Genomic DNA, 27,006 nt, shown 5'->3' with positions numbered 1-27,006 from the left:
TGCGGTGAGGGAACTGGGCGGGGAGGCGGGATGGGCGGTGAAGAGGCCCGGCCCCGCGGAGGAGGCGGGCTGAGACGTGCCGGGGACAAGAAGGGGCCGGAAGGGGGTGGCCGCCGGTCAGGCCCCGCCCCGGGGCCGCCTCTTCGCGGGTTCCGTTGGCTGTGGCGGCAGCTGAGGCTGTGGCGGCGGTGGCCGCGGGGCGGGCATAAGATGGCGACAGCGGCGGCGGGAGCCCTGGGCCTGCTGTGGGGCTGGCTGTGGAGCGAGCGCTTCTGGCTGCCCCAGAACGTGAGCTGGGCCGACCTCGAGGGGCCAGGCGACGGCTACGGCTACCCACGGGCCCGGCACATCCTCTCGGTGTTCCCGCTGGCGGCCGGCGTGTTCTCCGTGAGGCTGCTCTTCGAACGGTGAGAACCCGCGGGCGAGCGGCGCGGAGGGCCGGGGGCGCAGGCGGATGGAGCGCGCCGCGGGGAGAGGCTGAGGCCGAGGACTAGAAGCAGAACTGCAGGCAAAGCCCGGAAGCAGGGGTTGGTAAAGCCTGGGAGCCGCGCAGGATGCTCGGAGGGCGGCCGAGGTGGTCGTGTAGCCTAGGTAAAGGCAGAGTTTGGGGCGTGGACACTGAAATGGTGAGAGTCGAGAGGAACGCTGGGCCCACTCAATTTTAGAGCCCGGAGGTCGCTTGAGGTGGGGTGGCGTGGGGGGGCGGGTCACATAGGCCTCTCCCCAACCTCCAAGGATTTTGCACACAGGAAACAGGTTGAATGTGAGCTGCGGCCGAGAACCCGAGAAACCAGAAAGGGCCACGAAAACTACAGCTGGTGGGGGCCGTGGAAGCTGAAGGGTCAACTCAAGAGCCAGGCATTCCAAGCCGAAGGAGCGGGTTCAAGGAAAGTTAAGATTTGTGGAGATAGTTTAGTTTCTGAGAGTTGAGGGGTCACAGGATTAGTTAGGCCCCAAGCCATGACTGGTTTGTCAGCACATGGGCGTGCGTGTGTTTCAGTAAAATTCTGCCAGAGCCGGTAAGAGAGCAGATGGGGTGTGGTGGAACGTAAGGGTTCCAAAGTATGGAAAGATGTCCGGTTAGTTGCAGAAAGGGCCTTGGAGGCCAGAAATGGGAGGAGGGGTGCGCATCTTGAAAGGATGGAGAGCCTTGGGGCTTATTAGGAGACACCTCTATTGAGCCAGCTTCTCAGCAACCGTGTGTTCTTGGCAAAAGTGATTTCACTTTTCTTTGAGTGAATGGCTTATGTCAGCTGTCTGAGATAAAGATACACACTGAGGACTTGATGTAGTGATTTTATAATGTGGACCGTAGTTGTGGGTGATTTTAACCAAGTTTACTCAGACTCCAAGAAAGGAGACTTCTTTCATCATAGGTCTCAGGTAGTGAGGGTGGCACTTTGACATCTTTTGTTCGTTCGGCCTTTATCAAGAGCAGGAATGCCCTTTTGAGGATGGGACTATAATGCAGATAGAATAATCAGTTACTATCTGAAAAATTAATAGTATCTGTTTTGGATTACTTCTTTGATTTGCCTACTATTCTGACACAAAAATCTTTTTTTAAAAATACATGTTAGATGTTGCCCACCATTCATCCATTTATTCATAGTGTTTATGCATTGTCATCAAAGTGCTCTGCCAGATGTTCAGGCGTAAAAATAAAGATGTTTTTAACTGAAGCAAATGAAACTCAGAGATCTAAATGCATTTTCTGGGTCCTCAGGAACTTAGCGTTGCAGTTTTTTAAGAATAGTCATTGTATTAAGTATTCTTGGGTTGGAGGCACAAACCACTTGTCCCTCTTAGGAGCAACGTAGGTCCAAGTACTCTCCACCTCAGCATTTGTATATGAAAGCTGAAAAAAGAGAAAGACAGTGTAATGACTGAAAATGCAAATACACAATTCAGGACAGAAAAGAAAGTTCATTGTCCTAGGATAAGATTCTCTGCTTTTCATGTAAATATATACTATATATGGAAATTTCCCCAAATTAGTGGTAAGAGGAAATAGCTTGTTGCTAGTAAACAGTCATTTAATATACGCTTGCATGTATCTTCAGATTTCCAAAGAGGTTCCCCAGGTGACTGTGAAGACTTACATAGCCCCTGGCAGAGCCATTGGAAAGGATCCTTTACCTGTGGGAATTCTATCTGAATGTTTCTATGGTGCTCCAGTGTCAGGGGAGGAGGGGTGGATGGGAATACTGTTTTGAAAGCATTCTAGTATGGTATTCCTTGGCTAGTAAGGACAGGAACCTTGTTCATCTTATGTTTTATTTTAGGAAAGTTTAACCCTAGAAGCAGTCTTGCTATTTTGTTTCTCTTTAAGACTTACAGCTTTAGTTAGCAATAGAATTGACAGCTAGATTACCAATTCCTCTCTTACTGTGCTGGTCTTCCATAAAGGTAATAGAAGCCACTCTTAAGAGTATAGGAAAAGATGTATCAGAACTATTGGTTCAGTTAGTCTCTTTACTACATTTTCTCATTTCTCAAAGCCTACCTAATTTTGAACAGTGATTCGTATAGTAATCATAGACTGTAAGAGCTAGAACTCCAGCCTCCTTTTATATAAAGAGTAAATGAAAGCTTAGAGACATTTTGCAGCTTTTCGGAGGTTACATACTTACCTGGGAGAGAGTCTGGAACTAAGATCCAGTCATTTTCCCTAGCCTTATTCTCTTTCCACCTTATGATGTGGCCATCTTTTCCTGTTCGTTAAATCCCCATTCAAGAGTTCAGATTAGATTTAACCTCCTGTTTCTAGCCTAGGATTTGGAGAACAAATCCATGGTCATCTTATTCTTGGTTATTTAATATAATGTATTTGGCTTGAACTTTGTATTTTTTTGTTTCAAATTGTTCTTCATATTTTAATGAGTATTACACTATGCTGCTTGATAAATTCTCTGTTGTTTTAAGAATCTCCCAAAGAATAAATATAGAGTTTACAATTTATTCTTACTTTCCCTTCCTTCTCATCAACCACACTGAGCTTTTTTTTTTTAATGGGGGGAGGTAATTTGGTTTATTTATTTATTTAATGGAGGTACTGGGGATTGAACCCAGTACTTCATGCATCCTAAGCACATACTCTACCACTGAGCTATACCCTCCCTCCCCTCAGCATTTAATTTTAAAGTTCTCACAGCTGGAGAACTGCAGCCTCATCTGATAGGGATGATTTGAAAAGCCACCTAACCATAAATAAGTTAGTATCTGGCTATTTCGCTAAAGAACTGCAGATAGGAGATTAATACCTACCCAAGAACAGAGTCTTTCCTTTGTGGGCCTCTGCTAGGTGGTTGTGTTGTGGTGACCTGCAAGGTATACATTGCAGAATACCTTAGATGTGGCTATGGTTGGTCAGTAAATACTGATTGAATATTTGAGAAGGATCCATCCTCATCTGCTCAGATGCCCAGAGAAGTGACCAGAATCTAGGTCTTTAACATGAAATAGATGTTTAGGTTGACTGAGAGAGACGAAACTATAATTTGTTTTTGTTGTTAAATTTCACCATACTACATTTGCATGTTGTGCATCTTTCTGCAGTTTCTTTTTCTTTCTCCCCACCTATTCACACTACCCTGTACCCTATCAAAAAAAGAGATAACTCTTCTACCTGTTCTTTAAAACTTCCTTTAATATTATGCTGCTGATAGAAACCTGAGGGAATGAGTAGTCCAAGCTAGGTCTGCTTTGCCTTACTTAAATTGGATCTTAAAGATAAAATTGTTTGAAATTTAATATCTAGTCTTGGGATCAAGTAGGAGCTTAAGACTTAATATTGACACCATCAGAGCTACCATAGGCTCATTTATTTTGAATATGGTATTGCAATAGGAGCTTTATGTTGCCAGAATAAAACTGTTTTGTGAATTATACAAGAGATAGATTAGAGCTCTCCTTGCTGCTCATTCATTATTCCAGTCTCCTCTTCTCTCTTGTCACTTCCAAGGCAACCTCACTGGCATGTCTGAAGAGCTTTTTCAGTGCCATTCTCTGTCATGGGGGAATGAACAGACTCATTTACTGGCCTGTCTTATAACTAGAAACAAAAGTAGTGACTCATTTTTTTGTGCACATTTCTTAACCACTCATTTCATCTTCCTCTTGTAAACCTTGCCACCTCTGCTGCATACTGTCTCCCCCCTCCCATCTTTCTCACTTCTGCTAAGTGGAGGAAGAATTTCTTTCCTCTTCCTGATAGGCCTGCTGCCCTGCTCCCATTTCTTAAAAATGAATGAAATAAGCCTGTCACTTCAAAAAGCAAACTTTGTTGCCAATGACAAAATTCAAGCTTTCGAGTGAAAATTAGAATTTTAGAGACCTTATATCTACATTTGAGCATGACAGCATCCCAATGTTTCAAGCCTTTTCTGATGAGATTGTCATGATGAGATTATATGATTTCTTAATATTGTATAATGAAATGTACTGACATTTTGGAGATCTGGATAACTTAGTGAACCAGTATTTTTCAGTCGACCAATTCATGCTATCCATTCAAAGTGTCAGACAGACTGGTGGATTTTTAACGTGAATGAAAACCTCATTTTCAGATTCTTCAATGCAGCCAATCTTTAAGAAACTACTGCTTGTGTTTTGGTGTAGTATCAAAGATAAAATACTTCCCCCTTCCAATAATGTATCTGTGTAATGCCAGCTTTTATTTATATACTTCAACCAAAACAATGTATCACAAGAATATTGAATGCAGAAGCCAGCGAGGGTAATCCAGCTATCTTCTATTAAACAGACATTAAAGAGATTTGCAAAAATGTCACACCATTGTTACCCAGTGAAAGTAGGTCCCCCAGACCAGAGAGAGGCTTTGGGAAGAATGGACATAGCTGGTGTCTAGGCTGTAAGGGAGACTGCTCATTCCACTGCACCCCTAGAGGTATTCTGTTGGGCCTTACTGAATTGTAAATCATAGATTTAAATCAGGGTTGCAGATCCATCAGAGTGAGATTGAAAAAGATGATCACATGGCTCTGCCCTTATCTAAGAGTCTACCTCTTGATAAGCTCTGGATGATCAGAAGCCTTCTGTGTTCCTTCTCACTCTGGGAAAACCTTCCCCAGCCCTTTCTGTGGAGTGGGTGTTGATTCTCTGAAGACAACCCTGAATACTGTCATGACTGAGGTCAGGTTCCTGGCTTATCCCTGGAGACAATATATTCATCACAGAAAAGAAACATGTCAGATATTTTTGCTTTAGCCACTTCTTGATTCAGAAAACTGGAGTCTCCTAGATGGGTAAAGAAGAAATGAAGGAAGAGGATGCAGCAAGTGAAATCTGTACCTTCCTTATAGAGTAGGAAGAGGGAGATATACCTGTTTTGGCTTCCTTTCCAGAGGTAGATTTAGACAGATGAAAACTGCCTTCTAAAGAATTCTCTGAGTTTTGGGCTCTTTGTGCTTGAATCTACTCCTGCTTTATCTTTGGGGAAGTTAATTAAGGTGTTACTACAAAAGGAGCTAAACATAGTTATTTCTAACTTAAAAAAAAAAATCTGAAACCAGTTTTCCCAGATGCAAAGGTAGTTTTCCCATATATGAAGAGTTCTGTCTGACTTACTTAGTACTAAGATTTCCAGTATAGTACCCACTAGCTAGTACAGTAGCTACTAGCATTGGGGGATTTCAAATGTGTCTAGAAAGCATTGAGATGTGTTTTAAGTGTAAAATACACACTAGATTTTGAAGACTAAGTGCAGGGGGTAAAAAGAATGTAAAATATCTCAATTTTTAACTGATTACATATTGACATGTTAGTGTTTTAGATACATCAGGTTAAACAAAGTATATTATCAAAATTAATTTCACTTTTTTTAAAAAAGTTTTTTAATGTGGCTGTTAGGAAATTTTAAATTAGATATGTGGATTGCATTATTTCTGTTGAGCAGTGTTGATGATAGTGATTCGAACAAATGTTGATAACCAAGGAGAGAATTTTAATGTAGATTCACATTTGATTCAGTTTTTTAGCACCAGAAGGTGATTGGTCCTAAGAATATTGGATCATGCTTTAAACAAGAGTTCTAAAAAAAGGTAGTAATAATGGGATTTTTAAAATATAAATCATTTCCTGAATGATTTAAATGACCAGTTGTAGTCTATTTTGAGTAATCTTTGACTGACAGTGTCTTCTAGCCAAGCATTGCTCTGGAGTTTTGCTTTTCTGCATATAACTCCTCAGTCAAATAGTTAATGATCTGTAAACAAACAAGTTTGTCAAGTAGTTAAGTGTACATGGGGTGATGCACAGCCCTGATAAGTCAGTGAGAATAATCACTGTTCTTCTCAAAACTATGGAGTTTCTTAAAAAGGGTATTTCTTTTTTTTAATATTATCTTGATCATTTCAATTTTCTAATCAATTAAATCTTTTTTGGCGGGGGGAGGTAATTCAGTTTATTTATTTATTTTTAGAGGACATATGGGGGATTGAACCCAGGACCTTGTGCATGCTAAGCATGTACTCTACTGCTTGAGCCATATCCTCCCCCAAAAGAGTATTTCTTACCATCTTCAGCTTTGGGGTAGTATCCCCATTTGTAAGAAGTCTCAATTATGGACACAGAGAGTTTCAAATTAAATCAGATTGTTGTGGTTGTGTTTAATTCTTCTTGGGGAAACCTCTGGTTATATACTGAAATTTAGTTAACTTGAATTTCTACTGATTATCCAGAAATCAGTGACCTCCTACACTGAGCTGGTAGGTTATCTGATGACCCAGGAAGACAGGTGGTACATTTCCTTGAAACACTTCACCTTTCAGTTGAGAATTAAATTTTTACCCATTTGTTCATCTGTTCATTCTTCAACAGTTATTTATTGAGAGCTTAGTATATGTCAGATACCAAACTATATGAAGGATAAGAAAGTGACTAAGTCCTGGTGTCTACCCACCAGGAAGAGAGCAAGAAAACCAGTAGTTAAAATACAATGTAATAAATATATGCACAAGGTTATGTTACAGGAGTTTGGAAAAGGTGAATTCAGTTTCCATTTAACAGTTGTTAACTGCAATATAGGCTTAATGTCCTACTAACAAACACTTGTTTCTTGGACTATGAAGGGTGGTGGAAAAAAAAAAAACTTATTGAGAAAGAGCTTTTTGTTAACCTTTTCCTCTAATCCATCTCTTATTTGTCATGCATGCATTAGTGTGTTTCTACTTTAACCAAATGCATTAAGTAGTATAATCATTCATCCATTTAAAAAAGATTAAATATGTTTAATGAAAGAAATGTATGTATATAGTTGGAAAAGGGATCAGTTCTTAAACAGTGAGTCTCAAGGACGTCCAACTGTTCTCCAGCCATACTTTGAAAATTGCTGCTCTATAGCAAATAAAATATTCATTAGCTACTGTATAATTAAGCTACAAATTAGAGTTAGTTTGTGTCTCTGAAGCATTTAAGTAATTCTTATTATCTCAAGATTTATTTCCCTTATAATAAGGTAAGGTGTACCCAAGTAGGTTTATCAGATTGCACAGGTATTAGTCATCTTAATTCTTTAAGCCCCTGTTATAGTCCTAAGTGAAGATCACTTTGATACAAGTGGGAGGAGTGAAGAACAGTTTGGTATAAATTCACAGTGTGTGTTTTGTCATGGCTTAGGATAGTATATGTCATAGAGGTTCTTTTAAGTCTGTTCCTGTTTTGTTTTAAGAGCAAATTTGCTAATTTAAAAAAATAGTCCTCAAAAAACCCTGCAAATTACTTACGCACAGACCATGCAAGAAATGTTGGATTTGGTGGTATAGGTGTCCTTGAGAAGTGCAGTACCTTGTACACAGCAAGCACATATGTGTACAACACATTGGCTTGTACATAGCAAATCCTGTCCTCTTAATAATTTACTCAGAAAAATACACTATGGATGCATATGTATAGGGAATATACCAAAAAAATGTGAAATTTAAGAAATGTACTTATTATTTTATTAAAAATAACAATAGTAAACCTATTATTACATGTTAACATAAGTAACACATTTTTGAAAAATAATTCTCCAAACAAAAAATATTTAGTGAGAAGAGCATTGATTTTACATTTTTGAAAATCCCTGTAATGTCTGGCTTAATAGAAGATAGCTAGATTATCCTCGCTGGCTTCTGCATTCAATTTTTGTGATACATTTTTATGGTTGAAGTATATAAATAAAAGCTGGCATTACATAGGTACATTATTGGAAGGGAGCAGTATTTTATCTTTGATACTACACCAAAACACAAGTAGTAGTTTCTTAAAGATTGGCTGCATTGAAGAATCTGAAAATGAGGTTTTCATTCATGTTAAAAATCCACTGGTCTGTCTAACACTTTGAATGGATATCATGAATTGGTCGACTGAAAAATACTGGTTCACTAAGTTATCCAGCTCTTCCAAAATGTCAGTACATTTCATTATACAATATTAAGAAATCATATAGTTAATATCATCATCACAATCTCATCAGAGAAGTCTGGAAATATTGGGACATTGTCAAGCTCAAAGTTAAAGGTCTCTAAAATTCTAATTTTCACTTGAAAGCTTGAACTTTGTCATTGGCAACAAAATTTGCTTTTTGAAGTGACAGGCTTATTTCACTCATTTTAAGAAAATGTTACCTAAATACCCAGTTCCTGAATAACCTTAGTTTTCTGTTAGTCATTCTTTCAGGTAAAAATGGTATTCTGTGAAAAAAGCGATTTAGTTCAACATACAACTCAAACAGTCAAGCAAGAGCATTTCCTTGAGACCACTGTATCTTCTGGTATGCAGTAAAAGTGCTTTTTGTTTACCTCCCATTTTATCACAGAATATTTTTAAAATGTATTCAAGGGTTGGGATTTAATAAAATCAGTCATTTGTATTGCTTCATCAAGGACATTCTTAAGTGAAATTGGCCTTTTTTTTTCCTCTTTTTTTTTTTATACTAAGAGGATATAGCAAGGTAGATTACATAACTGTTGCTACAGTTTGGTGCCACTGCCTTGATTTGTCCTCAGAAACCAAAAGTTTTATCCAGCATTGCTTTGCATCATCATTGCAAATGTCAGTAACATAACAAAAAGGCAAATAATGCCTTAATATTGTTATGAAAATTGTTTTGATTTTTATGGATCCCCAGAGAGTATCTCATGGATGCTCTGGAGTCTTTGGACCATACATTGTGGCCCTCTGCTATAGCTGAATAAGATCACCCAGGGTGAGTGTGTAGAGGAAGGTTAAGAATCTGCATGGAACCCTAGGAAACACTGTTTTAGGAAAAGGCAGTGGAAAAAGAAAGCCAAAAGAAGATAAAGAGGTGTGACAGCCATACAGTACTTGATAATGTCAGTAGTTAGCATTTAATAAATACTTACTTTGTCCCAGGCATTGTTCTAAGTACTAAACATTGAATCCTCATAGTAGCTTTATGAGGTAGGTAGACACTATTGTTATCCTCATTTTACAGATGAGAAAACTGAAGCAAAAAGAGAGTTAAGTTGTCCAAGATGACTCAACTAGGAGTGCATACCAAGAAGTCTAGTTCTACTTCTGGAGAGACAGAAAGAGAAAACTAGGAAGAATTTGACAGAAAGGAAGCTAAGAGAAAAGAGCATTTTAAGAGAGCATGCTCAGTAATGTAAAATGGCACTGACTGGTCAGGTAAGATTTAGGCCTGAAAAGCATTTCATTTCAAAATAAGGAAATCATTGATGACTTTGGCAAGAGAAGCTTCAGTGGAGTATAGGGACAGAAGCCAGCTGAGAGAGGGAGGAGAGTTGAGGAATGACTGGCAGTTAGAAAAGTCATGAGGAGAGAACTTTTTCAAGAGCTTTAGTTGTGAGGTAGGTGAGAGACAGAGGGTGTGAGGGACAAGGAGAGCTATTTTAAGATGGGAAGAACTTGAGTGTGTTCAAAGTCTGATGAGAAGAAACAAGTAGAGAGTAAAGCTCAAGATAATAGAAAAAAAAAGAGAAATACATAGAATGAAATTTCTGATCAGGAAGAGAATGGATCTAAACCATAGGGATATTAGTTTTAGATAAAGTGGCTCTGATGGAGGAAGTTGAAGGCATTCCCTTCTCAGCCAAGAATCTTGAGAGTCTTAGCTATTTTCACTTCTTTCTTCTCCTCATATTTTTCATCGCTGTAACTCACTACTGTCTTTTAGAGTCTCTATGGAATTTCTTTGATGAAGGTTACAACCAGTCTCCAGATTGCCAAATCCAGTGGATATTGAAATCCTTGTCGTATTTGATTTCTGCCTCATTTGATACAACTCCACCTCTGGCCTTCCTGTCCCCTAAATTCACCTTTTATGTTGGTGTTTCCCAGTATTCTGACTTTGATTTTCTTTCGGATTATGTTCATTTCTTATATAGTCACATCCACCCTCACAATTTTAGCTACCACCTGTTTTCTCATTCTTTTATTCTTTCTCTTTTTTTCCCCAGCTCTTTGTGTCTGTGTATGTGTATACATCTTACTCGAGCCCCTTTTTCAAGTTTATCTGCCTGCTAGACAGTTGCATTTCAGTGTTCCATAGGTACTTCAAATTCAGCACACACAACTCCATCTATGGCTCCTAAAAATTTGCTTTTCTTATCTTATTCTCCACTTTGTTGAAGGACCATAACCATAAATCAACTTAGTTTTCCAAGCCAGAAACATAGAAGGCACACCTGACTCTTCCTCTTCTTTTGCATCCTACATCTATCCAGTCACCAGGTTCTATCAATTTTATTTCTCAGCATCTCTTAAATCTAACATTTCCTTTCCATTTCTGTAGCCTTAGTTCAGCTCTTTTATTACTTATAGCATTTTTTTTTTTACAGTAGCCTAAAGCCTTACAGTAGCCCTCCACCAACTATACGATAAAGTTCAAGCTTAGCATAACATGCAAGGCACCTATGATCTGGCCCCTTTACTTGTATAGTTTTTTCTCCTGTCACGGTTGCCATCTCCACCCCCAGTTTTTACATTCACAGTTCTCTAAGCACTTTCTTATCTTTGCTTTAGTACATGTTTATCCTTCTGCCTGAATGTCCTTTTTACTTTCTCCTCTTTCAGCTCTACAGAGGCCATGCACATTTTTAATGTGATTGGTTTATTAAGAATTCAGTTGTATACTATGTACAGAATAGATAAACAAGGTCCTACTGTATAGCACAGGGAACTATATTCAACAGCTTGTAGTAACCTATAATGAAAAAGTATATACATATCTGAATCACTATGCTGTATACCAGAAACTAATACATTGTAAATTAACTATAGTTCAATTTTTTTTAACATTAAAAAAAAAAAAGAATTTGATTGTAAAGGGAAAGGCCTTTCTGAATCTGTTTTCTGTGGGAATCTGCATTTGCCTCTAAACATGTCAGTTATCTTCTCTCCATGTTTATGTGTGTGTCTGGTGAAGGGGGGAAGCATTTGAGTTCAGAATATTTAGTTGCTCAATACTCTTCACCTAATGCTATTCCATCCTCATCAGTCTGTATAAAATCTTTCTCTTTTAATTGTATTTTCCCGTTCTACATCCCATTTCCCGTTTCAATTTCTTTGATGATTTTTTTTATATATCAATTTTGACACTTTATATTTTTCCAGAAATTTATCTAAGCCAGAGCTTCCCAACCCAGTCATGTTGTCTGCACACATAGAAAATGATATGTGCATTCATAGTGGGTTATGTGAGGCCAAAGGTGTATGAGACTAAGGGTTTCTGGCTTCCATCTGCCCATGGACCACCCTGAGAGTTAAAAGCAGTATCTCAGCATAAGTATAACTCATCTGTGTTACTTGCCATGATATACTAGTTGAGAAGCTTGATCTAGACATTCAAATATATTTGTGTATAGTTCATATCTGTCAGTGATGTTGCAACAGATCACAAAGATAGAATTGTTAGTATAGCTTGGTCTGAAAAAGCAAAGCAGTAAGTAATTTTGTCTTAATTAATGCAGGCTTAGGTTAGCTGCTGCCATGTATCTGGAGGGCAGGAAAGGGGCAGAATGAAATTATCTGTATAAAGCAGGGCAGATATATTACAATCAGGTTGGGTCACTAGACTCGTGTTCCTGGAGTAGCAGGTGGAAAGGAGTAGCTTACCATTACAGACCACTAAATACCTACTTATTCAGATCTGCAGGCAAAGGGTAGTCTGGTCTTACAAATTATTTTAAAACTTGGGCAACAAATTGATCCTGGAGAAGACAGAAAGCCATAAGATAAATGTGAGTTCTCAATGTTATCTGGCACACCAGTTTTCAAACTATGATGTCAGGAATCCTTTGCACTATTAAAAATTATCAAAGACCCCAGAGAGTTTTTGTTTATGTGGATTATGTCTATCCATGTGTACTGATTTAGAAATTAAAATGGAAAAAATTTAAATATATATTTATTAATTCATTTGTAAATAACAGTATATTGATAACTCACATTTTATGAAAAAACTGTTTACCAAAACAAAAAAGTGAGAAGAATAGCATTATTTTACATTTTTGCAAGTCTCATTAACATCTGGCAGCTGTATTCTCAGCTTCTGCATTGAGTCTGCTCCTATATGTCACATAAGCTGTGGACAATTCCACGGTACACTCGTGAGAGAATGAGAAAGAAAAAAATTATTATGAAACTGCAGAATTATGGGAATAGTTTTGACCTTGCAGAGCTCCTGAAAAAGATCGCTGAGATCCCTGGGAGTCTCCAGGCACACTTTGACAAGTGCTGATCTAGTAGAAAGGATGAATGCTAGGCCCTTTGGAGTTTGACCTACTTAGATACCTATTTTTTAAGTTATACTAAATGCCAGGTGGATGATATGGAATGAATACATGATTAAGTCTAAACTTTCTCCTAGTTTTGATTTGAAATTTTTTATCACAAAAAAATTCTTTTCCAATCATAAGCCCTTATTTATGGTTTTGTGCTTCATGCTGTAACACAAAATCAGTACCCAATAAATATTTGTCAAATGTATAAATTTCCTTAGGGTCTGTACAGCTGTCACTGACTTGATGCCAGTAGCTTTCTGTCTTTCATTGAACTCTGTACTAATGAGGGCAGGATGTGAGCTTTTGACAACTCTAGGATATTAAGTCTGCTCCAAAGTCCAGATAATAAAAAAATTATCTTGGCTTCACCCAAGTGAGCAGGGTATAAACCCATCCCAGTTGTATGAAAGAGGGCTTTTTTCTCTTTTTTGCCTTGCTGGAGGTACCATCAGGGAGTACCCAGACTAAACTATCTGTTTCTAGTAAAAATAATAGCTGCCTTTTAATGAATGTTTACAAAGTGTCAGGTACTGAGTTAGGCATGCATCATGTCATTTCATCTTTAAAATAACCCAGTTAAGTAAATATTATCCTCACTATGTGGGTAACTTCCATGAAGTCTCTTAGCTGTTAAAATCTGTCTAACCCCAGGGCCTTTAATCAACCTGACTGAATTGAGGAAGAGGCCTGGATCCAGGGGTAAGAGTAGGAATTGGAGAATCTGTTTTTTTTTTTTTTTTAATATGGTACATTTTTTACAATGAATGAACAATAATTGATACATTATCACTGACTAACATCCATGTTTAAGATTTTCTTTGTTTTTTTAAAATTTATTTTTGGCGGGGGGGTAGTTAGATTTATTTAATTTTTTTTTTTAAGAAGAGATACTGGAGACTGAACCTAGGACCTCCTATATGCTAAGCATGCACTCTACTGCTTGAGCTATACCCCACCCCTGGAGAAGCTGTTTTTTATTTTTGGATCTACCTCTTTATTCAGTTAATCTAGATGGGAGGAGATGGAGAAGACAGAGAGAGATGATTCAGTGCTTTTATTTCTGATATGGCACCAACTCTACAGCAAAGAATGACTGCCTTAATTACTCTTGGTTGCTAATCAATACTAGGTCTAAACTGCTCCAACAGAGCAAGGATGGAATTCACTAGACCGGTCTTATCAGTTACTGAGCACAGAACCTTAGTGAATACAAAAGCAGTATTCTCTGTGTTCACGAGGAGTTTAAACATGATGGGGGTTTAAAATATTTGTACAAAGAATTTACATACCAAGAATATCTACTAGCATTGGCATTTGAATGAAACTTTTGTACTACCTGTGTAAAGGAGAGAAGAGAATGGGTTACAGATGTGGCCTACTTTGTGCTCTGAATAAATCTTTCCCCGTGGCTCAGGGAAGGTGATAAAGGTAAAATAAATTTTCATAGGGGAAGATAATAAACAGAGTTTCTTATTCTCAGTCCCTCCCTTAGAGATAAATTCTGGATTTGAATGCAGATCAAGAAAATAGGTCAAGAGCACTCCATCTTACACCTCCCAGTTATGATTTCATCATAAGACTCCCTAAGATGCTAAGAGAGCTAAAACTGGTTTTGACTTATCCAGAAAGTGACTATATAAAGCTTTTCATGAGCAGATGCTCATGAAAATCTATGGTTGTGGAAAAGAGGGAGATCTTTCTTGAAGAACCAAGGAATAATTCCTCAATTTTCAAAGATCTAAAAGTTGGAAATTAATTATAGTCAATGATACCACCATGGATTCTCAGAAACAGAAAAAAACCTTATACTTCATCTCATATAACCCCTCTTTTAGATGATGAAGCCAAAACCCAAGAGTTAAGTGACTGGGCCAAGTTTATATGACTGATTAGTGGTAGATCTGGGACTAGAGTTGAGTACTAATAGGTAATTTCTTCTCACCACTCTTCCTAGTTTTCTGATGTCTTTCTTCAGAACTCCTGGAAGTTCAATTTCCATAATCTTTTGATTAGGTAGGAAGGTGACCATGACCCAGGATATTTATATTAGGAAGAACTGAGGTTCTACTTTTCCCTCCAATTAAGATCTTCTTGATCTTTTGAAGGAAGGGAAATTACCATTTACTAAGCACTTCCCTTGTGTCAGAGTCTTCATAATGTTGTTTCATTGAATACCTTCAAGATTCATGTAAACTAGACCTGCTTGTAACATTTTAATGAGCATAAGAATTCCCTGGGCATCTTGTTAATAATGCAACATTTTGCTGAACTGGAGTTCAAGATTCTGTGTTTCTGAAAATCAGCCTCCAGGAAAAGCTCCTAATGCTATTGATCTGTAGACCTTATGTAGCAAGGATGCTGATATTGTCTTCATTTTATGGATGAAAAACTGAGGTTTACAGAGATTAAATAAGTTGCCCAGGTTACTACAGGCAGTAAATGGTAGACTAGTGATTTAATTTAGGTCTTTCTGACTCTAAAGCTCAAGATATGGTAAGGGAAGCCAGGGGAAAAATGGAAAGAGAGCTTATGTCCCAATTATTTCCTCAACAGGTCACTTCTCAAGTGAGTCAATGGCAGAACCCAGGACTAAACCAAAAAGTCCTGACTCCCAGCCAAGTGTTTCCCCCTTTTCCTCTTATCAGTCCCCTAATTAAGATCTTTGCTTCTTGCTTCACAAACCGTATTTAGAATTGGCTTTTGGGTTTTCTCCATTACAGGTTTATTGCCAAACCCTGTGCTCTCCATGTTGGCATCCAGGACAGTGGTCCTTATCAGGCCCAACCTAATGCCATCCTTGAAAAGGTGTTCATATCTATTACCAAGGTAAGTGGGCAAAGAAACAGAGAGGAAGATTCATGTGGAGAGTTGCTCCATAGGGCAGGGGAGGATAGAGAGCAAGTATTTCCAAGGATAAGGACAGGCTGGGATGGTCTTTCACATTTAGATAGTCCGTATAGCTATTAGGAGAACTTTATCCGCTCAGGGAAATGCCTTTGGGCCAGGATTCCCTTAAAGTAGTCAAGATATATACATTTGAGTTTTAGGCCTAGCAGCCACTGTCACCCCTCCTCCCCCAGACACACATCACATTTTGATTTTGTTTTTCCCTGTTCCACCTCCTGTCATTACCTAGTTGCATAATCAAGATGGGGATGGTACTAATAGCCTTTGCAGTATGGGTTTTTAATACCATTTTTTACTCAGCTTGGGCTGAAGGGAGAAGACCAAACAAGGATGTGTATAAGTGAGTGGTAAAGGTCCTTGATGTGTGAAATAATACTTCTTACTAAAAATGACTTTGAGGATGAAACATCATTTAAGCCACTGTAGTTACCACCCCTCTGCCACTCAGCTAGTCAAAGGGAAGTTTATGAGAAGTTTGAAGAGAAAGGGATGTTCTGATCCTGGTCATACATCTACAGTATCCCGATGATAAACGGCTGGAAGGGCTGTCAAAGCAGCTGGACTGGGATATCCGAAAAATCCAATGCTGGTTTCGCCATCGGAGGAATCAGGACAAGCCCCCAACGCTCACTAAATTCTGTGAAAGCATGTAGGTGTGCAGAAGGAGGTGGGGAGTGAGGAGAAGGGTGGGGTAAGACTGGACTGAGGTTTTTTTTTGGAAATCACTTCTCTTGCTAAGATAACAGTTGATCGATGTGGAGGGCTAACTCTATTACAGCCTGGAAAGAAGAGGACTGGAAGCCTGGTCACCCTTAGTTTCTTGGACATGCTTGCCCCTAAGCTAGATGTAGTTCCATTTTGTTCCCGTTTCCCAAATAAATTAGGAGTGAATTCCTATACCTGTACTTATGTAGGTAGTTATGCACACCCTTGTACACCTTGGTAGAGATAGCACCAGCTTGCTCTAAATTGACATTTTAGTGGGAAGCATCCTTTTTCTGGACATACTATAGTTCATTTCACTGGGTTTTTACTAACTATCCTTTTGGCACAGAGCACTGTATCACTGTGATGCAAAAAAAAAAATATTAGGCACTATCATCAGGGGGTCTGATATGGAAGGAAAGTTGATTAAACCAGTATACACTTGTGGAATCTATTTTAAACAGAGTCTGGAAAGTTTTTTTGTTTTTTTGGTTTTTTTTTTGGCTTTTTAGGTAACAATATTTGTCCTTCTTATGGAAACTTACCTTGTTTCTTACCAGTAACTGTCTTATCCCCAAACTGCTATCTTGACTCCTGTAGCCTCAAAGACTTTCTTTAGAGTGAATATTTATCTAACTTCTACTCCTTGCCCATCCAGGTGGAGATTCACTTTTTATTTATGTATATTCTGCTACGGAATTAGATTTCTCTGGTCGGTGAGTCTGAACTTTCTCTGCTTCTCTGTTGGAGTCTAATCGTGCCTACATCCCTAGAGATAAGAGTTAAATACTTTTAACCCCTCCTCCCCCTTGCTCCCTTTCCCTATGCGATGCTCAGATCCTAGGTTTATAAGCTTAACAGATTATCTTCTGCCTGGGGCCTGACTTCAGTAACTTCATGACACTACTGTTTCTTAAATAATGCTAATAATAATAATATTGATTAAATCAGCATAGTATGTGATGGTTTACAAAGCACTTCACAAAAGTTCTTTTCTTCCAAGGGGGAGACAGCTACAGATATGTAATCAGTAACTCATTAAACTGGGTAAAACAGGTGTTATTCCTGCTTTTCAGTTAATTGTCAAAGTCAGAGAAGAATTTCAGGCTTTTTGATTCATGATTCCATGTTTGTTTCTTTTTTTTTTTTTTTTTTTTTTTTACTGTGCCACACTATTTTCCTCTAAATGAAATAACTGAGGCTTCAAAATACATGAGCCAAAAAGAGGCAGAACTGAAGGAAGAGAATAGACAAATGTATACAATCATAATTAGAGATTTTAATACTCTTAGTAATTGACTAAACCACTAGACAAAAAAAAAATCACTGAGGATGTGGAAGATTTAAGCAACATAGTCAATTTGGCCTATACCAACACCTGAAGAATATATATAATTTTCAAGTACACATGGATGGATCATCAACTAAGACCATATGCTAGGCCATAAAATGTCTTGGCAAATTTTAAAATACTGTTCTCTGATTATAATGGAATTAAAATAGAGATCAATAATAATAAGATGTATAGAAAATATTTGGAAGTTAAACAGCTCTTCTAAATAATCCAAAGAGCAAATAAGAAATCACAAGGGAAATTAGAAAATATTTTTAATTGAATGATGCTGAAAGTACAAAATACCAAAATTTGTGGGATACAGCTAAAGCATGCTTAACAGGAAACTGATAACTTTAAATGTTTATATTAGAAAAGAAAAGGGCTTTAAAATCAATGATCTAAGTTTCTACTTTAAGATCTGGAAAAAGAAGAGCAAAGTAAACCCAGAGTAAGTTAAAGGAAAGAAATAATTTAAAAACAAGCAAAAATTGATGAAATTGTTAGATAAATAAAGGAGAAAATTAATAAAGCCAAAAGTTGGTTTTTTGAAAGTTTAATTAAAATCAATAAACCCCTAGGGAAAAAAGAGAAACATGATTAATATCAGGGAGAAGCAGCAGCTATCACTATAGATCTTGTGGACACTGAAAGACAATGTTATGGACAATTTAATAGTAATAAATTCAATAGCTCAGATGAAGTGGACAAATCCCTTAAAGGACATAATTGAAACTCCATTAGAGATAATTACTTTTGAATCTTTGCCTTGGAGATCTCTCCCTTCGTTATTAACTGGAATCACTGTCTTCCTGCATCCCAATTTCCTATGTCCTGGGTGGTGATGTTCCCCAAAACTATCCTAGAGCTCTCTTTGCTCTTAGTTATTCAAAGCATGGTTTGTCTATTTGTAATAACAGTTTCTTGCTATGGAAGAAAAAGTCTAGCCATTTATTGACCTTTTGAGGATCCCTAAATTTGGTCAAGAGGGATTCCTTTCTTTTCCATCTCTCTTCTGCCCCTAACATAGAGAGAAAGGGATTATATAGATAAACCAGGGAGAATCCTGAAGGCTGACTTGGATTATCTGTTTTCTCTTAGTCACCTTGGTTGTGGGACACCCGACAGTGCTGGCACAGTTACCCTTATCAGGTAGGATCGGAGCCCTTTAAGACAGGGGCTTTATATGTGTGTGTAAGATGGGGTAGGAGAGAGTTCATTGCCAGTCCCAGGGCAGGTGGCATGTTTCCCTGGTATTCTTGAGGGATTAGGGACTGAGTCTCCTTGAGTCATATATTCAGGGTATCTATTTCTGGGGTCCCCATAGCAGTGAAATCCAGTGATCTGTTTGTTCGAGTTTCCTAAATTCACCCTAATTGGGCTAGAAAGAAAAGCAACTTCCTGGCACTCAATGAGGTGCTTTCTGGTTCAGGTGTCCCTTTTTAATCCCTTAAAATCATCTTGGTTTAGTCTATAGTAGAGAAATTTCAGGGGGCTGCTAACAGGGTAGAAGAAGGGAAGGCCTCTGAAATCACTGATTGTGATTCAATCCCCTGAAAATCACTAATTGCCCAGAATTCTGGACACACTGATTTGTGCTATAGTTCGTATGAACCTTATCTGATCTCTGGGAGATGAGAGCTGAAGATCCGTATGTAAAGGGCAGAGGGAAGATGTTTAAGTCTCCATACCAATCCAAAGTCTGTTAGTTATTACAGATCTTGGAAGATGATGAAGAGGAAGGATGTTTAATAATTTTGGGTATGGGTCCTCTTAGAGAAATTTGCAGAGAAGGAATGAGTCTTTGACTAGCCATTGTTCTAACTACTTCTTTCTCTTTTCCAGCCTCTCACAAGTGGGCTTTATTACTATTATATCATGGAATTGGCCTTCTATTGGTCTCTTATGTTTTCTCAGTTTACAGATATTAAAAGAAAGGTAAGGACTTTGGTTCCCTCAACTCCCTGGCTTATTGCACCCTCCTTTCTAGCAGCTGTCATTATTGATTATCAGTGTGATGGATTTGCTGCCCTAATTGGACCACAAAAGAGGGAGAAACTAGGTTTGATGGGACTTTTAGCTCTTTGTAATGTTCTCAGAAATGAGACCTGACTAATGATGAAGTATATTTGAGGCATTCAAGGCATGCCAGGATGAGAACAGGTAAGCAGCATAAGAAGCATACCCTTTTCCTCATTTTTCTCCAAGGCTTACATATGTAAAGCTCAGGAAACTAGTCAGAACTTCCCTTCTTGGTGAACTTCCCTTCCCCAGTTACTTAAAGAATGTCATCTGGAACAGGTTTTAGATGATTTAGTTTGACCCTTTTCTTGCTGTTGTTTAGGAAACAAAAGATTAAGAGAAGTGAGTTGACTTGCCCACATAGTGAAAAAGTTGAAAATAACTTTTTTATAAGCTGACAGAAAGGGCAGAATCTTCACCTTTTATTGGTGTCCACCTGACATAAAGCAGTTCCAGCAGCTCTAACCCTAATCTGTCACTACCTTATGGTTGTCTTTGGTGAAGAAAATCAGGGTTAGCATTTGTGAAAATGGACTGAAACTAATCTGGGTTATTAATTGTTATGTAACCTAGAAGCTTGATACTCAATTCAGATGCCTTTCATTCTCCTATCGTCAGGAGGCATGGGTCCCCTTATCAAAATTTTATTTTAATACATGACACATATGAAAATGTTTATAATATATTTGTAATATATACTACAGTGTATACTTGTGAACTCATCTCCAACTCAAGAGCTAGAACATACCATTGTATCTGTCTTTGTGGAAAGCAGACTTTTCATCCTTATTTCTATGATGCAAATTTACCTACCTTCTCCCACCCTCTGTCACTCACTGGACTGTGAAGTATTTATTAGATACATCTGGTAACTCAGGAATTTAGAAATTTCTCCAGGTCTAACCTTGGCATTTGAACTCAAGAAGAAATTAAGCTTTAAATCGGAAAGCAGAAAGTGCTTGTAGTAAGATGGATTGTTTAACTTTTCTCTGAAACTTTTTGGAATAGTTTAGCTTTGCTGCTCCACAAACTTCTCCTTTCTGTTAGGTCCCTTTGGTTGAAATTTTCTTCATCAAAGCAAAAGAGTCTTAGATTCTCAAGGATATCTCAGACTTGTATGCCTGGCTTCTACCTGGGAAATTGGATTTCCAAATGTTAGCTCAGCATCCAAGCTCTACAAGTTCTGCAGCTACCAAAGAAGATTGCTTTTTCTGTGCTTTGAGCTAAATTAATGTAGATTATGGGTCAGTCACTGATGTAGAGAGTTTTGGGTCAAATACTAGGCTGCTCCTTGAAGGAGATTTCTAAGAACAATTGTTGCGGGGTATTGAATTAGCTAGCAGCTCTGTGGCCTTGCCTTTACCTGCCTCTTCTATTTCCATTCTTTCCTAGGACTTCCTGATCATGTTTGTGCATCACTTGGCCACCATTGGGCTCATCACCTTCTCCTACATCAACAACATGGTTCGGGTGGGGACTCTGATCATGTGTCTACATGATGCCTCAGACTTCTTGCTGGAAGTAAGGCCACAACCCCTCTTTCCTCTTCCTTTTTCTCTCCTTTTCTTCCTATCTGAGAACTGGCTCAATTCTTATCCCCAACTCAATTCTTAACCCTCTTTTGTTCAGGCAGCCAAGCTGGCCAATTATGCCAAGTATCAGCGTCTCTGTGACACCCTTTTTGTGATCTTCAGTGCTGTTTTTGTGGTCACTCGTCTAGGAATCTATCCATTCTGGTAAGTGCTAGGGCTGTGGAGCTTTGGTGGGTATGTGGCCAGTGATACCTTTTGCCAGTTCTAGGACCACCAAGAACTCTAACCTGGGCCTTTACAATTCTCAAAGGACCTTGTTTCCCTTGCACAATATTTTTAGTGAGGTGTGATCCAGATGAGAGCATCCAACTCATTTAGCTGTGGCTCTCCTGACTCATCTCTGAGGGACAGTCCTCATTTTATGCCTAATTCCTTTGCCTCCTTTTGCACTAATTACAACATTCTCAGGCTCTTCTTGTTTTCCTGCTCTGTACTCTCTCTCCCATCCTGAGCAGTGTGTGAGCGCACGCACACACGCACACACGCACACCATTCTCACTTCTACACTCATTACTTTATAGTACAAAGTCAGTGACTCTGGGTTGGAGATTCTGCTTAGTCTGAGGGAATTAGCTACCTAAGGTCTCATATGTGCCTAAGGATCTGAGTGATTCCTAGGTTATGATTAAAATTAGTGTCCCAGTTTTGTGAAATGCTGCATATTTGAAGTGATTAATAATATGACTTAATCCACCAGTTCCTAAGATTTCTGTATCTTTTCCTGTCCCTAAAGATAGAAAACTCCACAGGCCCCTTTTATTCTTCTTCACTGTGGATGAGTATCTCTGGAACTTCAACTGATAGACGGTATGGAGAGAAAACACACAGGGTTCTGCTTCCAAGGAAATTCAGCTTCATCCCTATCTGCCTGGCTTTGACTCTAGAATCTGACCACTGGCTTCCCTCTTATAGGATTCTGAACACGACCCTCTTTGAGAGCTGGGAGATGATCGGGCCCTATCCTTCCTGGTGGTTCTTCAATGGCCTTCTCCTGATCCTACAGGTTCTCCATGTCATCTGGTCCTACCTAATTGTACGAATTGCTTTCAAAGCTTTGATCCGAGGAAAGGTGAGGATGGAAGACGGCTTCTTTCTCTGGGGCTGGGTGAGAAGATAGGTATTATGCAATAGACCTTCTCTTTCTATCTAGCCTGGTGAGTCCCATCTACATAAGTAGACCCAGCAAAAAGCCTAGGGCTCCAGAGTTCTCACCTTTTCTTTAAGTATGAGTGTTTCACCTTCTAAGATGTGACTTAGATGTAAGAGGAAGGATCTGTCTTCTTCCTGTCCCTTAGGAATGGCTGTTAAATAATGAATAGGATTAGGTTTTGGAGATGTCCTGAGCCATTTCCTGTCCTTTACCTATCTAGTTCAGTGAATTTCTTATTTTCGTTTTTAGCATGGGAGCCTTTTTTCAAAGGAAATCACATGCAGAGCTCCAAGACAGAAACTATAAAAGCAGAGATGCTGTATTGCCTAGGAGTGTTCTTTTAATTCACAAGCCACCCCAAGATGACTACACTGTGATGTTCAAGATATGGTTTATGTAAGGGACTAAGTACCAGCCTCCCCTTACTGTTGTATGAGGCATGGGTCCTAAGTGAGGTAGGTCTTTAGGGTTTCAAATACCCATCTTATGCCAAGAGCCCAAAATCACAAAGAAATGCGTCATTTAACGGTAAACTCATAACTGAATTTTGCAAATTCTGAGGCAGTCAAGCTGTGATTAGTCTGAGGGTTGGAGATTCAGCCTTAAGTAATACAGAATCCCAAGGAGAAGGGCTCTGGTAGAGGACACACTGACTAGGACAAAAGGATGGGATGTTACCCAGGTATATATGATCTCTTGTGTCACTGTACCTTATGGCTGCAGTTGGTTTCAGAACTTGCTTATTGTGCCTGTGCATCTTGCTGTAGCTACTGGACATCTCTCTTCTCCCCTGCTTTTCTTTCCTGACCAGGTGACCTATCCAGGAAGGATTAGACCCAGACTCTGTACTCTCCACTCTTTTCTCACCTCCTTCCTTTTTTCTGTGCCTGGTGGGAGCTGGACAGTTTCATCTCTTGCATGTAAGTGTATCTGTGCTTCTAGTGTTCAGTGAAGCATGTCTGTCTGAAGTGTTTCTCTTCCTTCCTGCTTTCCTTTCTGTTTCCTTGTGTTGTCTCAGAGCATGCCCTCTCCTGACCTGGCCAGGCCATTGTTGACTGGAGCTCAAATTACCAGATTTTTTTCCCTAAATTGAGGCAAGAGTAGAGTCTCCCCCCCGCCCCCCCCCTTTTTTTTTTCTGTTTTTCCTTTCTCATCCCCTCCACCGCCCTTTTTTGATCCTCCCTTTACCTCACATCTAGACACATTGCCCTCTGGTGGAAGTTTCATAAAGATCAGGTAATCAGTTATCTGGGCTCAGAGGTCAGTAGCTATAATAAACCATAGAATCTGAGAGCTAACCTAAGCCAAGTACCCCCACCCTTGGCAACAGCAATTGCAGTTTTGTTTCCTTCTCACCCCCTTCTCTTACTTAAAAACACACACACACACACACACACATTTATTATCATTCAGTTCTAGAGGGCAGAAGTCTGACATAGGTCTCACTGGGTTTCTCTCCTTTACTTTTAAGGTCCACGGTAGAGAATTTGAGTACTTTGCTTGGTATATAGGATAGTTTAGATTGGAAAACACAACTCTAATCTAAACATCTAAACCCTTCATTTGAAAATACAAAACAAAAAAGCTAAGGTTAAGTGGTAAAGATTCATAGAGAGTAGCATGATTGGGACTGAGATTCTTTTCTCACTGACTGCCAGGTTTTGTTTTGTTTTGTTTTTCCTTTTCTTTTCCTTTTTTACCATACTATGTATCTTGGGGATGCCAAAGTTGCTCAAGAAAAGTAATCCTGATACTGGGAAAAGGGGGAAGATTGGAGAAAAAGTGTCATAGGGTGTTGATAGTTGAGCCCAGAAAGAGTAGAACTACTGAAAAGGCCCACTAATGGATCAGCTTTAGGGAGAAAGTAAAACTCAGGATAACCAAAACTGCAGTGGCCACAACCACCAGAAGATAGAAGCAAGGATGACAGCTGTTTGTGTTTGCTGTATCTGTTTCTATTTTTTTGAGGTGGATTAGGAGAAAAGGTGTATGTGAAGTTTCCTTCAAACCTCAACTGGAACTTGGTGAATGATTTCAGCTCTTTCAGGCTGGTCCTGAAAGATAATTCCCTCTATCACAATAGCTACTTATTCCATTGAGAACGGAATTAGAGAAGATGAGAAACCCAGAAAGCAGACAGAGGATATTCACAACAGTGTCTATGGTCTAGACAGTATTTTGAGTCAGGTGCCACCAGAAAGTAGGCCAGATTGGGAATAATGCCCAAACATGGGCTCTGTGGGCTCTTTCTGTCTTATGATTCCAGAAAAGTTCTGTCCTCACCTTTCCTACCTTTGGCCCCATCCCACCCAGGTATCTAAGGATGATCGCAGTGATGTGGAGAGCAGCTCAGAGGAAGATGATGTGACCACCAGCACAAAAAGCCCCTGTGACAACAGCTCCAGCAATGGTGCCAATCAGGTGAATGGTCACATGGGAGGCAGCTACTGGGCTGAAGAGTGAGGTGGTTGATATGGGGACTTCAGCACACATGGACTTGTAGGGCCATTGGCAACCTACTCCTCTTCAGCCTCCTCACATCAACACTCCTGTGATTAGGGAGTGTGCAGGGCACTGAGGAGAATCAAAGAAGCAAATATTTTCACTTAAAAAAAAAAAAAACTCTGCCATTTTGTATTTAATAGACTCCAGGTTCTTTCAGTAATGTTATTTGCTCTGTGTATGTGTGTATGCATGTGCATTTGTGCATATGTGTGAGTTTCATTGCCTGGGTTGGGGCACAATTCTGGACTGGGGCCATTAGGCCTCACTTGGTCCCCCTTGAACCCACCTCAACCCCAGATTTGACTGCATCTTGAATTATGCTGGCTCCAGACTGTCCCCTCCCTTGTTACCTATGGCTCTTGAGGCTCTGGCCATCTGAATGGAGCAGCTAACTTCAGCTCTAGGTATCTGCACTGTTCTTCCTTCGGAGCTGGAATATTTCACATGAAGTTGTATAGAAACAGACAACCATGGACAGATGACCAGGATTGCTGTGGCCCCTAGCTAGATCCCCTTCCTACCACCTGGACAGCTGCTGATACCCTGCTCTTTATTCAGTGGTACGCAGGGAGTGGGGGGTGGGAGGAAAGAGTGAGCTGAGGGCTGGAGGACAACAGCCACTGCGTGAGCTGTTAACGGTTTATACTATTGTTTACTCTTCTGTGATTAAAAGTGCTTCAGCCCTCATCTGCTGTCTCAGCTTCTTTAGTAACTCTGTGTCCAATTCCCTGAATCCATAAGCTAATTAAGAACTTTTCCAGGTCAGATTTTAGAGGCCCTTGGACACCAGGTTTTTCCTTTCTGTGCATGCTTGGAAAACACTGCCTGCATTTTAGGGCTTTATATTTTAAGAAAAAATAAACCTGTAGTGATCGCAAGAAAAATGCTGAGCAAATGAAAGCATGTATATTGCCAATGCAACAGAGGCTTTGGTTGAAGAGCTAAGACACCTTTAGTATTTCCTGTATTTCCCAATGTTATTGAATACAGAGACTGCCAGTTAACATTTGAAGATTGCGAGAAGTGAGTCTAAGCAGATGTTTTCTCTTTAAGCCCATGGAGAAGCAGTCTTCCTAATCTAGATTTTTCTCTAGTTGAGGTCAAGGTAAAATTACCAATAGTAGTATGCATCTCTTAGAATAGTTTTCCATTTAATGAATATTTAGATTATCAAAATGTTTCCAGATGCTCACGTGTACATTATGACATACGGAGTACTTCATTGTTAGGCAGATGGATAAAAATCGAAAGAAACGGGTTATTCTAAGAATCAGATATTCATCTGATGTTCATTGACATTATTGAGATGTTAACTCTACTAAACTTACCTTACTGAGTGGCTGGATTTTTAAAAGACTTACTAGAAAAACTAAGTTCTAGAAAATCTTACGTAGTTATTTGGTCAGAGCTAGTCAGGAAGACTAAAAGACTAAGGTCGTAAATTTAGTTCCTTAACTTGCCATATTGTTGAATAGACTAGTAATTGTGAAATATGAATGAAATGCTTTTGAAAGTCACACAACACACGTATTTTGTCTTTTGAAATGTGAACAATTGCTTTGTAAATACAATCTGGGTTAGTTGGCCTAGTTAATCTGACCAAAGATGCAACCAAGTGGTATAATAACTAAAATACTATCTCCTTCTTACATGCCAGGTACTGTATTAAAGCAAAGTACGTTAACGTGCCTAAATTCAAACAGCTAGTAAAGAGACAAACTCAGTCTCTATTCTTAACCACTATACTATAACACTTTACAAGACTTAATATGAATAATAATTGAAGAAACAGCCAGAGGCATAGACTTGATTAGTTTGCGTTGGAGGAGTGAACTGAGACTAGTGTCAGTTATAGGAACATGGTCTTGTTCTAAGGAGGAACTGTATGCATGTAGTTAGAGTGGGCAGTGACAGAGTGAGTGCTAGGGGGTTTGAATTCAGAACTCGAAGATAATCGTGTTAACTGGGGCAGCAAGAGTGTCAGGAGATCAGTTTACAGATGGCCAGGAAGGTTTCATGCTT

The 27,006-nt window shown here is 39.2% G+C and overlaps 2 protein-coding genes across 6 annotated transcripts in view; one reads left to right on the top strand and one right to left on the bottom strand.

Annotated features, from left to right (window-relative positions):
- On the top strand, positions 1-25,671 carry CERS5 (ceramide synthase 5). Of its 2 annotated transcripts, XM_032492793.1 has the most exons (11): positions 1-407; positions 15,491-15,596; positions 16,196-16,326; positions 17,041-17,098; positions 18,817-18,867; positions 19,561-19,653; positions 21,130-21,258; positions 21,367-21,473; positions 22,242-22,398; positions 23,291-23,399; positions 24,793-24,937. In XM_032492793.1, the coding sequence occupies exons 1-11, from the start codon at positions 31-33 to the stop codon at positions 24,798-24,800; spliced, it is 1,326 nt and encodes a 441-aa protein (XP_032348684.1). In that variant the 5' UTR covers positions 1-30; the 3' UTR covers positions 24,801-24,937. The 2 variants fall into 2 exon arrangements, with proteins under 2 accessions (XP_032348684.1, XP_032348682.1); XM_032492791.1 differs by lacking the exon at positions 23,291-23,399 and having other exon boundaries at positions 25-407; positions 24,793-25,671.
- Positions 1,577-27,006, bottom strand: part of LOC102507497 (cytochrome c oxidase assembly protein COX14) — a 41,004-nt gene continuing 15,574 nt past the window's right edge. For 2 of the 4 annotated variants that reach the window (XR_004324472.1, XR_004324471.1), the window contains exons 2-3: positions 3,268-3,323; positions 1,577-1,858 (exon numbers count right to left, since the gene is read on the bottom strand). The gene's annotated coding sequence lies outside the window, so the exon portion shown is untranslated. The remainder of the gene's footprint in view (positions 1,859-3,267; positions 3,324-27,006) is intronic. The other 2 variants (XR_004324474.1, XR_004324473.1) reach the window with 1 other exon arrangement.

The sequence above is a fragment of the Camelus ferus genome, chromosome 12 (assembly GCF_009834535.1).
Source record: "Camelus ferus isolate YT-003-E chromosome 12, BCGSAC_Cfer_1.0, whole genome shotgun sequence".
Classification (NCBI taxonomy): Eukaryota; Metazoa; Chordata; class Mammalia; order Artiodactyla; family Camelidae; genus Camelus; species Camelus ferus.
Note: the sequence above shows the minus strand (reverse complement) of the source record. Positions and strands in the feature narration are given on the sequence as shown.

What these genes read in the sequence shown, in the direction of transcription:
- CERS5 (XM_032492791.1), top strand. Translation starts at nt 31, where the DNA reads ATGGGCGGTGAAGAGGCCCGGCCCCGCGGAGGAGGCGGGCTGAGACGT. An exon ending in TGTTCATATCTATTACCAAG is followed by an intron (nt 15,597 to 16,195) that starts GTAAGTGGGCAA and finishes ATACATCTACAG; the next exon opens with TATCCCGATGATAAACGGCT. An exon ending in AAGCTTTGATCCGAGGAAAG is followed by an intron (nt 22,399 to 24,792) that starts GTGAGGATGGAA and finishes CATCCCACCCAG; the next exon opens with GTATCTAAGGATGATCGCAG.